The sequence below is a fragment of the Babylonia areolata genome, chromosome 24, assembly GCF_041734735.1.
Source record: "Babylonia areolata isolate BAREFJ2019XMU chromosome 24, ASM4173473v1, whole genome shotgun sequence".
NCBI classification, from domain to species: domain Eukaryota; kingdom Metazoa; phylum Mollusca; class Gastropoda; order Neogastropoda; family Buccinidae; genus Babylonia; species Babylonia areolata.
In genome coordinates, this window is record NC_134899.1 from 6563649 (window position 1) to 6578648 (window position 15000).

A 15000-nucleotide genomic window follows, 5' to 3' on the forward strand; every position below is an offset into this window, starting at 1 on the left:
CACACACACACACACACACACAGACGCACACACACAGACGCACACACACACACACACACACACACACACAGACGCACACACACAGACGCACACACACACACACACACACACACACACACACACACACACACACACACACACACCTCTGTAGTAAGATACCATGAAGCCCATGCCGTAGCCGATGTGCAGAATGGGTTCCCCTGTCCTGGTGCTGGCCAGCTGTCTCATGTAGGCAGGCAGAAGGGTTCGCTCCGTGAACAGCTGACGTAACAGGCTCATGGTCACGTCACTGGGCCGCTTGATGACGTCCAGCAGGTGGACCATCCACTTCGTCATGTCCATGGCTGACGACATGATGGCCCCCGCCGCTTGCATGGGGTGGATGCTGGGAAGTGAAGAGAAACAGGGTGGTCAGTGGTTTTGTTAACTCTTTCACCGCCATAGGTGACTTTAGTCGACTCAATACACTGCCATGGGTGACTAGTCGATATCGAAGGGTCATGTTAAAAGGACCGTTTTTCACATTGTAACAAAGTCTGACAGATGCAGCCAGTTTCCCCGCCAATAGCACAATGACTAACCTTTGCCTCCTGACCCATTGTGTTTTGACATGAACCGAAGCCTGTGACTGAGAGCATCGAATCTAAAATATTTGGCACTGGGGATTGTTTTTCAAACAGAAACTTGGCGGTGAAAGAGTTAATTAAACCCCTGGCTGCCGAGCTATGGTCTGAAGAGATTATGGTACAGATACACAGCGCCTATTCATGCAGCGGAGTTTTTCCCTGCCATTGGGCGCTCAACGTTCATTTCCTGTGTCATTCAATCAGGTTTCAGTCGCACACATACACTCTCATATAGATATGTAACCATTTACGTGCATTACCGTTTTACCTATTTACCCCGGCATGTAAGCAGCCACACTCCGTTTTCGGGAGGGTGCATGCTGGGTATGTTCTTGTTTCCATAACACACGGAACGCTGACATGGATTACATAATCTTTATGGTGCGTAATTGATATTCTGCGTGGGAATGCACACGAGAGGGGTTCAGGCACTAACAGGTCTGCACATATGTTGAGTGAGGAGATCGGAAAGATCTCCACTCTTTACCCACTAGGCCCCGTTACCGAGATTCGAACCTGGGACCCTCAGATTGAAAGTCAAACACTTAAAAAAAAACAAAAAAACAAACAAAAAAAACTTCAAAACAAACCATGTTGCTTATTTCCAAGCCGACCTAAAAGGGGGCCATCGCAGGGCTAAATGCCTGTCAGTTCTCAAAACCAATCGAAGAGAACTGAAATTTTTTTTTTTAACTGATTCAAACAAGGCCAAAAAGACCGAGTCACCCACAGTTAAGCCTACACATAATTTTTGTAATCGTTTGAAATAATGAAAATACCTGCAAAATAACCAATTGATTCACCCACTAAGATGAAGTCTACGTAAAATTTAAACCCAAAGTATTTTCTTTTTCAATTTCCTTCAGGAACTTCAACAGAGTGTTGGAGGAGAGTAGGAGGGGGGTGTGGGGGGGGGGGGGGGGGGGGGCGGGGGAGGAGGAGGGGGGGGTAGGGGCATTCAGAAGAACTTAGTCCATGTGAACCATCTTACTCATCCTACTTAAACACGCCCGAAAACGGAGTATGGCTGCCTACACGGCGGGGTAAAAACGGTCATACACATAAAAGCCCGCTTGTGTACATACGAGTGAACATGGGAGTTGCAGCCCACGAACAAAGAAGAAGAAGAAGAAGAAGAAGAAGAAGAATAATCTTACTCAAACAGCCTGGGATCCTGCTGCACGAACATGTCGAAGACGCGCATGCGCAGGATGTAGGGAAGCGCCACGTTGTCACGTGACAGTGCCTCGGGCGTCATGGCGGTGTCGTTCATGCTCAGTGGCCGCCATATTGCCTCCTCCACCAGCTCGGACCAGTCCTTTCCGGCCGTGACTTCACACACCCGGGAGACCAGCACGATCAGGGTGTTACTGTAGTACCAGGACGACCGGAACGGCACCATCTCCGGTAGGTACTGCAGTCGGCTGGGGAACAGAGACAGGGCAAGACATGTGAGGCACCATTCTTCAGCCTGTTTCGTCCACTCAGACTAAACCTCAAGTATACAGGGTCCACAGTACACAATACTAAAAATCGAAGACCCAGAAATGGAACAGGAAAAAAAAAGAGACAGAAACGAAATGAGTTATACTATGTGCTCCATGATCTTGCATTCTTGCATGCAACCGAGGCCACAACTGAAATAATTCCCTCTTTCCATCTGTCTTTGTCTGTCTGTCTAGGTCTCTATCTCTCGTTCTCTCTCTCTGCACACGCACACACGCCAACCACCACTATATATACCCACCTCCTACCATCCACGCAAACACACACACACACACACACACGCACACGCACACGCACTGTCCTACAGGCTGCTCTTCACTCACTCACACAAACACATACACACACACGCACGCACACACACGCACGCACGCACACGCACACCCACGTATCACGCACACCCCTACACAATTGGAGCAAAGACCCGAGCAAGCAACTCATTCCTGACCCAGGCCAGCAGCCCTACCTGCAGAACACCTGGGTGGTGATGTTAAGCGGGTGGCCCTACCTGCAGAACTCCTGGGTGGTGATGTTAAACGGGTGGCTCTACCTGCAGAACACCTGGGTGGTGATGTTAAGCGGGTGGCCTTACCTGGCAGAACTCCTGGGTGGTGATGTTAAGCGGGTGGCCCTACCTGGCAGAACTCCTGGTTGGTGATGTTAAGCGGGTGGCTCTACCTGCAGAACACCTGAGTGGTGATGTTAAACGGGTGGCCCTAGCTGCAGAACTCCTGGGTGGTGATGTTAAGCGGGTGGCTCTACCTGCAGAACACCTGGGTGGTGATGTTAAACGGGTGGCCCTACCTGCAGAACTCCTGGGTGGTGATGTTAAGCGGGTGGCTCTACCTGCAGAACACCTGGGTGGTGATGTTAAGCGGGTGGGCCTACCTGCAGAACTCCTGGGTGGTGATGTTAAGCGGGTGGCCCTACCTGCAGAACACCTGGGTGGTGGTGTTAAGCGGGTGGCCCTACCTGCAAAATTCTTGGGTGGTGATTTTAAGTGGGTGGCTCTACCTGCAGAATTCCTGGGTGGTGATTTTAAGTGGGTGGCTATACCAGCAGAACACCTGGGTGGTGATGTTAAGCGGGTGACCCTACCTGGCAGAATTCCTGGGTGGTGATGTTAAGTGGGTGGCTCTGCCTGCAAAATTCCTGGGTGGTGATGTTAAGCGGGTGGCCCTACCTGCAGAACACCTGGGTGGTGATGTTAAGTGGGTAGCCCTACCTGCAGAACTCCTTGGTGGTGATGTTAAGCGGGTATCCCGAGAAGATGCCCAGGTCGGCGGAGGCCAGGCCAGTACGGTGACTGAGGACGTCCATGAGGGTGGTCTGGGCGGTGCGCGTGGGGTCCGTCAGTCTGAAGTCATCAAGGATCTCCGCCAAAGGGGTGCTGAAGGAAAACCTGCAGGGACCGATGATAGTAATGATGATAGTGATGATGATGATGATGATAGTGATAGTGATGGTAATAATGATAATAATACTGGTGATGATAACTGTACTGATAATGATAACAATGCTGGCGAGACCAGATGCCTGATCTTCGCATGGAGCGGACGAAATGGCACCAGCATTTTTCTCTACTTTTACAAGACAATTCAGACTTACAAAAACAACAACAACATATTCTACTGTGTGAAAAAAACCACAGGGAGAAGATGGAGGCGGAGAAAGAAACCATTGCCACCGATGAATGATCGTAACTCCTGCTTATTTGATCCCGGTCATTTGTCTCCCTTCCCCCGGAGTCCACAGGAGATAGAGAGGGCCCGGCCAGTTTTCGGACAGATAATTGGTGATACTAAGCGTACGCCCAGGCTGACTTGTACCCCCCACAGGGCCCTGCCAGGAGTTTACGGCCGTGCGCGCGCAGCTGTGGTATCGTGGGAGAGGAAAATGTCAGCTGAGTTCATGGGGACGGAAGGTGGGTCCTTATATTACCTACCTACCTACCTACCAAGTAGAATAGAATAGAACAGAATATGTCTTTATTACCAAGTGTACCGGGGTCACAAAGAATATGGGGAAGGGGGGTGGGGTGCATAACAAGGTACGAACATAAATCAAAAATCATACTAAAGGTCAATGTACTCAAGGTCACTAAGTTTCAGTTTCAGTTTCAGTAGCTCAAGGAGGCGTCACTGCGTTCGGACAAAACCATATACGCTACACCACATCTGCCAAGCAGATGCCTGACCAGCAGCGTAACCCAACGCGCAAGGTCACTAAACGCCAACTCAAGGTCTGACTAAGCAAGTTGGTTTACAATGCCTAGCAGAGGTGGTGTTGCCTTTATGGATTTGACCAAACACAGTGACAGTGACGCCCCCTTAAGAAACTGAACCGAACTGAACTGTACCAAATGAACTGTCTGACTGACTGTCCAACTAACGGACCATGCAGTTAAATAATAACTTTCATGGAAGGACAGAAAACTTGCCTCTCCAGCAGACTGACATAAACCCGCTATGTGAAGGTAGTCCCAACCAACCACTTAAATAATAACCGTAAATTAAGGAAGCAAAACCGAACCTAACAACTAATCAACCATCTATACAGTAACAGCTCAGTTAATTGATACTATCTATTGATGAAATGGAATTAAAAATCGACTGGGCAGTTAGGTATAAGGGCAAATAAATAAATAAGTAACTGGAGAGATAATAGATAAAATGAAGATACAGACAGACAGACAGGCAGAGATATGAACAGATAGAAGAATAACTGAAGAAAGAAAGAACGACAGGGTGGAAAGGAAGCAAACAAGGGTAAGAAGAAACTGCAGAAACAAAACTCTGAATCAAAGAAAAAACATTAAAAAAAAAACCCGAAGAAAATCTAAATTTAAGAAAAAAAAAAAAAGACATATAGGAAGTTTCAGTTTCTCAAGGAGGCGTCACTGCGTTCGGACAAACCCATATACGCTACACCACATCTGCTAGGCAGATGCCTGACCAGCAGCGTAACCCAACGCGCTTAGTCAAGCCTTGAGTGCATGCAGTTAATTTTTATTAATGGACCTATCAGAGTGGATTTCTTCTACTGAATTTTGCCAGTGGACAACACTCTCGTTGCTATGGGTTCCCTTTCAGTGCGCCAAGTGCGTGCCCTTGCTGCACACGGGACCTTGGTTTATTGTCTTATCAGAACGACTATACGCTCAGTTTGATTTTTCAGTCACACTTCGGAGTAAAGGGCGAGGGCGGGATTCTTCTTCTTCTTCTGCGTTCACTCGTATGCACACGAGTGGGCTTTTACGTGTATGACCGTTCTTTACCCCGCTATGTATGCAGCCATACTCCGTTTTCGGGGGTGTGCATGCTGGGTATGTCCTTGTTTCCATAACCCACCGAACGCTGACATGGATTACAGGATCTTTAACGTGCGTATTTGATCTTCTGCTTGCATATACACACGAAGGGGGTTCAGGCACTAGCAGGTCTGCACATATGTTGACCTGGGAGATCGTAAAAATCTCCACCCTTTACCCACCAGGCGCCGCCACCGTGATTCGAACCCGGGACCCTCAGATTGACAGTCCAACGCTTTAACCACTCGGCTATTGCGCCCGTCGAGGGCGGGATTCGAACCCAAACCCTCACGGACTCTGTATTGGCAGAGGAGCGTCTTAACCATTCTGCCACCTTCCTCCTGGAGAGAAAGAAAGAAGAAGCAGAAGAAGAAGAAGAAGAAAGAATAAACAGCAGAAAGCAAACAACCATTAATTATTTGCGTTGGAAGCGAGGGAGCTTTACACTCAGCCATGCAATCGGCTGCCAACAGGGAGAGACTATAATTATGAGCAGCATGCATGAACGTTGTTTTGGCAACAAGAAAGGTTTTAAGTATACAATATCGGCTACATATTGCTGTTGAAATTCTTTTTTACGCGAGAAAATCTGAAGAAGCATAGGTGAAAGAAAAAGAAATTAATAAAAGATCACGGTTACGTACAGAATGTTGTGTTGAGTAATCTCTCTCTCTCTCTCTCTCTCTCTCTCTCTCTCTCTCTCTGTGTGTGTGTGTGTGTGTGTGTGTGTGTGTGTGTGTTGTTGTTGTTGTTGTTGCTGTGTACAGACACCACATCAATTTTGCATAAAAGGGGCTGATACCCAACATACCCATAAGCAACATGCTGGTCATTTCTCGAGAGCCTTCTCTGTAGGTTTGCTTACAACATTAAAAAAAAAAAAGAAAAAAGAAAACAAATAATCTTTAACAGAAAAAAAAAATAGCCGAAGTAAATTCTTTAAATTACAATAAACTATATAGGACATGTAGAAGGCAGATGAGGAAAGCAAACTTAAGAGAGAGAGAGAGGGGGAGAAAGAGACAGACAGACAGAGAGAGGCAGAGAGAGACAGACAGAAAGAAAGACAGACAGACAGAGACAGACAGACAGAGAGAAAGATAGACAGAGAGAGAGAGAGAGAGCCTCGGAGAGAGAGACAGATAGAAAGACAGACAGACAGACAGACAGACACAGAGAGAATAACACGTAATTCCGCACTCTGACAACACCAGCACGGGAAGTGGTTCCACATGTCAAGGCCGGAAGTCACGTGCCAGCCCCGCCTCGCGCTCAGTGTCGGTCACGTGATTTCCGCGCGGACAACACATGGTGTTGTTGTGTTTTGTTTTGTGTAGCGCTGTACTCCGTTGTGTTGTAGTGTGTTGTACTGTATCGTAGTGTGCTGTACTGTATTGTGCTGTGTTGTACTGCACAGCATTGCGTTGTTTTGTATTGTGTTGTATTGCGATGAATTGCGCTATGGTGTATTGTGTTGTGTTGTATTGCGATGAATTGCGATATGGTGTATTGTGTTGTGTTGTATTGCGATGAATTGCGCTATGGTGTATTGTGTTGTGTTGTATTGCGATGAATTGCGATATGGTGTATTGTGTTGTGTTGTATTGCGATGAATTGCGCTATGCTGTATTGTGTTGTGTTGTATTGCAATGAATTGCGCTATGGTGTATTGTGTTGTGTTGCATTGCGATGAATTGCGCTATGGTGTAGTGTTGTGTTGTATTGCGATGAATTGCGCTATGGTGTGTTGTGTTGTATTGCGATGAATTGCGATATGGTGTATTGTGTTGTGTTGTATTGTATTGCGATGAATTGCGCTATGGTGTGTTGTGTTGCATTGCGATGAATTGCGCTATGGTCTATTTTGTTGTGTTGTATTGCGATGAATTGCGCTATGGTCTATCGTGTTGTGTTGCATTGCGATGAATTGCGTTATGGTCTATTGTGTTGTGTTGTATTGCGATGAATTGCGCTATGGTGTATTGTGTTGTGTTGCATTGCGATGAATTGCGCTATGGTCTATCGTGTTGTGTTGCATTGCGATGAATTGCGCTATGGTGTATTGTGTTGCATTGCGATGAATTGCGCTATGGTGTATTGTGTTGCATTGCGATGAATTGCGCTATGGTCTATTGTGTTGTGTTGTATTGCGATGAATTGCGCTATGGTGTATCGTGTTGTGTTGCATTGCGATGAATTGCGTTATGGTCTATTGTGTTGTGTTGTATTGCGATGAATTGCGCTATTGTGTATTGTGTTGTGTTATATTGCGATGAATTGCGCTATGGTGTATTGTGTTGTGTTGCATTGCGATGAATTGCGCTATTGTGTATTGTGTTGTGTTGTATTGCGATGAATTGCGCTATAGTGTATTGTGTTGTATTGTATTGCGATGAATTGCGCTATAGTGTATTGTGTTGTATTGTACGTATTTGCATTGAATTGCATTCTCTTGTATCGCATTGAATTATGTGGCGTCTCACTGCATTGCATGGTATTGCCCTGTATTGCACTGTCTTGCATCGCACTTTGCTGCTTTTTGTTTGTATTGTCACAATACATGTTATTTCTCTGTGAGTCATGTGGGCGGCACCCAGCTGGGAGAGCGCTTCACCACAGTACAGCGCCACCTATATAGTTGGGTTTTTTTTTCTTCTGCAAACTATTTGTTTCACTATCGACAAAGTGAACTTTTCTGTTATCTAACTATGGGGAAAACCCTTTCGTTGTTCTTTTACACGCGCTGTGTGCATGATGTACACGCGGGCCCTTGGTTTATCGTCTCATCAGAATGACTAGCACCCAGGCTACCACTCAAAGTCTGGTTGAAGGGATAGTAATAAACAAAAATTCCGGTCCGTACACATAGGACGTGAACCGGTGGACACTAGTTCCTAGTGGAATGCATCACCTCTAGATCCCCGACCCCCCTCGCCACGCCCGTGTGGTTAGCTGTGTCTGTGTTGGGCGGGGACGTGACGGAAATACATGACTTGTTGGCTGTGGGCCTGAAGGTCTCGCTGCTCCAGTGCTGAGGTCAATGAGTCTGATGGCTTGGCATCCTCCTGTGCTGCCTCCTGCTGTGTGTATACACGGTGCCTGACTTGGCACTTCACAACTTCCGGCAGGCAGTGATTTGTTTGGTTTGTGGTTGTCGTTGTGTGTTTGGTTTGTGTTTGTCGTTGTGTGTTTGGTTTTTGTTTGTCATTGTTTGTTTGGGTTTTTTTTTTCACTTCTGTGTGTCTTCTTCGAAATCTCTACCGAAAAATATCTGGCACGGTTCCTCTTTTCAATCTGTCAAATCTAATCTTGAAACACATTTGTTTAGACAATGTTTCGGTCGTTTTTGTTTGTTTGTTTGTTAATTGGGTTTGTTTTTTTTGGTGTTTTTTTGTTGTTGTTTTTGTTGTTGTTGTTGTTGTTTGTTTTGTTTTTTGATTGGGGTAGGAGGGTTTAGATTAACTGAAAACAAACATACTCGGTGGCAAACGCACTTATATGCCGGGGTATATGTAAAACCGATATATCTATGTATACTCCCCCTCATCCATCCCCCGCCGTCTCGTTATAATCACACACACACACACACACACACACACACACACACACACACACACACACACACACACACTTGTTTTGCGTTGATTCCAAATCTGTAGTATGTGCTTTAAACTCATCAAATTGTAAGAACAAATCTAAAATCATAATAGAAATCAGCCACATTTTACATCTTTTAAGCTTGAAAGGAACACATATTACGTTTTGCTGGGTTCCTTCACATCTTGGTATTCTCTACAATGAATAGGCTGACAGTGCTGCAAGAAAAGGTGCGAAAAACGAACAGGGAACCATAGAACTTAATGTGCCTCTGTCTGTACAAGAGGGTTATCGAATACTAGAAAAAAACATCGTGGAACAAAGTCAGAGAATTATACCAGAAAAACGGCAAAGCTTTAAACCATAGTGTAATTAATGTTCAACAACCGGGAACTATCAATCAGTCAAATACATACAGTAATTCAATAAGATTAAGGCAGATTCGTACATTATCAAACAGGATAAAACTGAACGCTTTTATAACTAAGTTCAGCAAAGATGTCAGATGCATATGTGGAGAACATATTTCTAGCAACCATGTAATATTTGAATGTCAGAATCAAAAATGTTTTTGGCAGACTTCACCAAAAGTTCTTTTGAATGTGTTATTAACAATTCCAATATGTTATTTGTTATTGCAGAAGGTTTGCTGCGTAGTCCTTTTGGACATTTGTTATAGATGTTATAGTTGTTTGATGTTGGCGTTTATAACGTTTCCATTTTCCCTAGTGTTGTCTCTCCCTATTCACCCTCCACACATACACACACTTTTACCCCTTCCCCTCCCACAACCCCTACCCCCACGGTTTTCTTTTATTTATTTGTTTATCTATTTATTTATTTTTTTGAAAATTTTATTATTATTACTTTTAAAAAAATATTATTTTCTTTTTTGTCGAATATTCACTTCAGGTGGAAAGACGTTAAACTGAAGACAACAACAACAACAACAACAACACACACACACACACACACACACACACACACACACACACACACACACACACGTACACATGAGAGAGATCGAGTGATGCTGAAAAATATAACGTGCAGTGAGCGCAGCTTTACTGAAAGTCGTCGTAGTGCGACACTACCGCGAGCGACATTACCGCGAGTAACACTACCGCGTGCAACACTAACGCGAGTGTAACCCTACCGCGAGTATCACTTCCGCGAGTAACACTTCCGCGCGTGCACCGTTGTCGCACGTTTAACACTACCGCGTGTAAGACTACTGCGTGTAACACTTCCGCGCGTGCAGCATTGTCGCGCACTTTGTTTCAAACAGGTGCTGGTCACTACCGCAAAGAGAGAGTGGAAGTTCACTCAAGTGAGTTTGAGCGGCCACAAGAGAGAGTGTAAGTTCTTTTGGTTAGCACAACAAGCGTTGAGTTAGTGTTCAAGGACAGTGTTCTTCTGTCGAACACGCACTTTGCTTCAAACGTTGGCGATGGAGGTAATAAAGTCTCGTTACTCCAATGACAAGATCCTCTACAACTGGTATATTTACCGTCGAGACCGTATAAATAAAACAACGGTCAACTGGCGCTGCGTACAGGACACATGTAAAGGGAGAATCAGCACACCGCTTGACTACCGCAATGGTGCGGTCCCCAATGTAAAATATGACCACAACCACCCTGCCAACCCAGCTGACGTCCAGAAGCAGAAAAGTGTTGCTGAGATGAAAGAAAGAGCCGCTGCTACCGATGCACCACCTCGCGGTAGGGTTACACTCGCGTTACTGTTGCACACGCGGAAATGTTACTCGCGGAAGTGTCACTCGCGGTAGGGTTACACTCGCGTTAGTGTTACACGCGGTAGTGACGCTCGCGGTAGTGACCCGCACCCGTGTCTTAAGTACCTTCGTTGTGAGCACCCGTTTGTTTGTTTGTTGTTGTTGGGTTTGTTTGTTTGTTATTTTGGTGTGTGTGTGTGTGTGTGTGTGTGTGTGTGTGTGTGTGTGTGTGTGTGTGTGTGTGTTTCGTCTGAATAACTCAGCAGTGTGCGTCCATTTAAAACGTGTTTTTTGTTTGTTTGTTTGTTTGTTTTTCATCTCATTATGAGTATATAACTGACAGCAGCATCATGTTTCGTAAAACCCAGCCGGCCAGGGTTAGAGACTGTAGGGAAAAAGGGTTGGGACTGAATTGAAAGGATAGGATTCTTGCTTCTCCTTCTCCTTCTTCATCTTGCTGTGTTTTAAGCTTCTTGTTTTCACAACCGTGTACAGGTGATCGAAGTACTGTTTTCGTGACATACATCTCATCGTCTTTCGGATCAGTGAAATGATAAACTGATGGTCCATATGAGCATGCTCGATATTAGCGCAGGTAAAAGGACATTCGACATTTAAGGAGTTGTTTCTGACAAAATTCAATAGAATAATCCAAATTTAACAGTGAAACAAATCCTCCACTTGCAGACAAAAAAAAAAAAAAAAAAAAAAAATGATGGCGCTGCACAATGGCGACGCATTGTTCGCTGGGAGAGCGACCTCAATTTCTCACAGAGAATCTGTTGCGCGTGTGACAAAATGCATTACAATAGATATCACCTTCTTTGGTTTTTCTATAGCTGAATTTTACATTCATGTGTCACTACAGCACACAAACACACAAACAGACACATTAGCACACGCACGCACAACCAGCGAAAGTTGAATCAGCACATTACATTAAGTCGGTGGGGTGGTAGGCACTGATGGAATAAGCACATTACATTCAGTCAGTGGGGTGGTAGGCACTGATCTAAAAATAGTGGGTGGTAGGCACTGATGGAATAAGCACATTACATTCAGTCAGTGGGGTGGAAGGCATTGATGGAATAAGCACATTACATTCAGTCAGTGGGGTGGTAGACACTGATCTAAAAATAGTGGGTGGTAGGCACTGATGGAATCAGCACATTACATTCAGTCAGTGGGGTGGTAGGCACTGATGGAATAAGCACATTACATTCAGTCAGTGGGGTGGTAGGCACTGATGGAATAAGCACATTACATTCAGTCAGTGGGGTGGTAGGCACTGATGGAATAAGCACATTACATTCAGTCAGTGGGGTGGTAGGCACTGATCTAAAAATAGTGGGTGGAAGGCACTGATGGAATAAGCACATTACATTCAGTCAGTGGGGTGGTAGGCACTGATGGAATAAGCACATTACATTCAGTCAGTGGGGTGGTAGGCATTGATGGAATAAGCACATTACATTCAGTCAGTGGGGTGGTAGGCACTGATGGAATAAGCACATTACATTCAGTCAGTGGGGTGGTAGGCACTGATCTAAAAATAGTGGGTGGTAGGCACTGATGGAATAAGCACATTACATTCAGTCAGTGGGGTGGTAGGCACTGATGGAATAAGCACATTACATTCAGTCGGTGGGGTGGTAGGCACTGATCTAAAAATAGTGGGTGGTAGGCACTGATGGAATAAGCACATTACATTCAGTCAGTGGGGTGGTAGGCACTGATGGAATAAGCACATTACATTCAGTCGGTGGGGTGGTAGGCACTGATCTAAAAATAGTGGGTGGTAGGCACTGATGGAATAAGCACATTACATTCAGTCGGTGGGGTGGTAGGCACTGATGGAATAAGCACATTACATTCAGTCAGTGGGGTGGTAGGCACTGATCTAAAAATAGTGGGTGGTAGGCACTGATGGAATAAGCACATTACATTCAGTCAGCGGGGTGGTAGACGTGATCTAAAAATAGTGGGTGGTAGGCGTGATCTAAAAATAGTGGGTGGTAGACGTGATCTAAAAATAGTGGGTGGTAGGCAGAACGGAAGTGGTGTGCTTTGAGAGACGTTGGAAACTACAGGACAGCAGTTCAACTTGATTTCTGAATGGCATACAACAGCTGAACATGGGGGATAGGTCCAAATAAATAGTAAGTCCTAAATGTTTAAATGGAAGGGAAAAAAACCCAACTCAATGGCAAACGCACTTATACGCCGGGGTATATGTAAAACCGATATATCTATGTATCGACTGACAATCGAATCCTCAACGGATGTGGCGAAAAAAAAAAAGGAGTTTATCTCTCTCCATACGAACGGCGAAAGAGACGACGTTAACAGCGTTTCACCCCAATTACCATCATGAAAATATTGCAAGCGGAAGGCTCTCATACTGAAGAGGTGAATGTTGACAAAGAATACCACAATTCTGACGACGGAAGCTAAAGGTTGGGTCATTCAGACACCCACTGGACATCCGAGGGGTCTGTGTTGAGAGGAGAAGAGAGGACTGGCCGTACTGAATGAGTTATGATCATAGCTAAACCATCCCGTGCCTCTGTTTATGTACACAGCATCTGTGTTTTTCTTGCCACAGACTTCATTAGCAGGAGCTTTGTCGCAGAACGGGGGCGAAACTCATTTTCCCCAAACAGCGTGTGGCTGTGAGCTCAAGTCTTTGGCAGCTCCCCGATTCCTTTGAGAGAAACAGAGAGATGCTATGGACAGGCAGCACAAAACACGACAAGACATGATGGCTTTTCCATAGAAAGAACAGCGGTATGTAGCTGTAGCACACCAAAGTTTGGACACTAAAAACTCAGCCCGACACTTTCGACAGTAAACGTAAAACACGTCAATACTGCTTGTTGGTGCTGTTGTGGATGGGGGTTTATCTCCCTCGCCCCCACCCGCACCCTCCTCCTCTCTCTCCCTGTGTGTGTGTGTGTGTGTGTGTGTGTGTGTGTGTGTGTGTTTCTATTAAAAAAAAAATGTTTTCGTATGTTTGATTTTTCGTTTTCTCTTTTCATTGGTGCCGAAATCCGCAAACGGAAAACAGTTATGACAAACGTTGTGTGTAGAGCACGGGGGGAAAGCCATGCAGAAACAAGCACCTGTTGCCAGTCTGTGTGTCTCTCACTCCCAGCATCACGAGTGACGTCCCTTGAACCAACACGTGCAGAGGACGAAAGGAGAGATGAGTCTTTTGAAGTTGTCTGTTGTTGCTGTTGTTGAAGTTGTTAATGCTGCTGCTGTTGATGTTGTTGTTGCTGCCGTTGTTTTTGCTGTTGTTGTTGCTGTTGTTGCTGTTGTTGAAGTTGTTAATGCTGCTGCTGTTGATGTTGTTGTTGCTGCCGTTGTTTTTGCTGTTGTTGTTGCTGCTGCTGTTGTTGTTGTTGCTGTTGCTGCTGCTGTTATTGTTGTTGTTATTGTTGTAACTGCTGTTGTTGGTATTCTTGTTGTAGTGTTTGTTCTCTGTACACAGTGTGACCCAGAAAACAACGACAGGAACGTTGCTATGCAAACGTGCCAGAAGCAGGTAAAGGGTACGTCACTGTGACAGAACGATGATGATGGTATACATGATGGGCATATCTGTCGGTTTTTCTGTATTTTTTGTTCGTGTCTGTATGTCTGTCTGTTTATCAGTCGGTCGCTCTTCCTCTCTGGTCACACAGACACAGACACACAGAGACATCGACACAGACAGACTTATTTTCATTTCCTCCAATACATACATATATACACTTTCTTCCTTACACTCATAATCGCAAGCGTTCCCTCTCTTTCTTCCACTACCTCTCTTCTTCCCGTCTAATAACACTTTTAGTGAATAGACGTTAATTAAACTGAAGATCTCCGATCTCTCATCCACTCTCTCTCTCTCTCTCTCTCTCTCTCTCTCTCTCTCTCTCTCTCACCGAACCAGTATACCGTGACCACTCACGCAGTGTGACTATATTGGCAAACACATTAGTGGAAGACATAAACTGGGTTCCACCGAACTCAGGGGAAAATACCAACACAGAAAAAACACACAGACTCTCTGTATGTGTGTGTGTGTGTGTGTGTGTGTGTGTGTGTGTGTGTGTGTGTGTGTGTGTGTGTTTCCATTCTCTTTGTTTCACATACATTTTGATTTGTAATTTGTAGAAGTGACATTTTCTCTGTGTATGTGTGTCTGTTTGTCTGTACTCTGTGTGTGTGTGTGTGTGTGT

The 15000-nt window shown here is 45.2% G+C and overlaps 1 protein-coding gene across 1 annotated transcript in view; it reads right to left on the minus strand.

Annotated features, from left to right (window-relative positions):
* The window catches only part of LOC143299147 (uncharacterized), a 91679-nt gene that overhangs the window by 12044 nt on the left and 64635 nt on the right, over positions 1-15000 (minus strand). The window contains exons 4-6 of the mRNA XM_076612276.1: positions 3355-3531; positions 1784-2050; positions 144-385 (exon numbers count right to left, since the gene is read on the minus strand). Of these exons, the coding sequence (XP_076468391.1) occupies positions 144-385; positions 1784-2050; positions 3355-3531 (686 nt within the window). The remainder of the gene's footprint in view (positions 1-143; positions 386-1783; positions 2051-3354; positions 3532-15000) is intronic.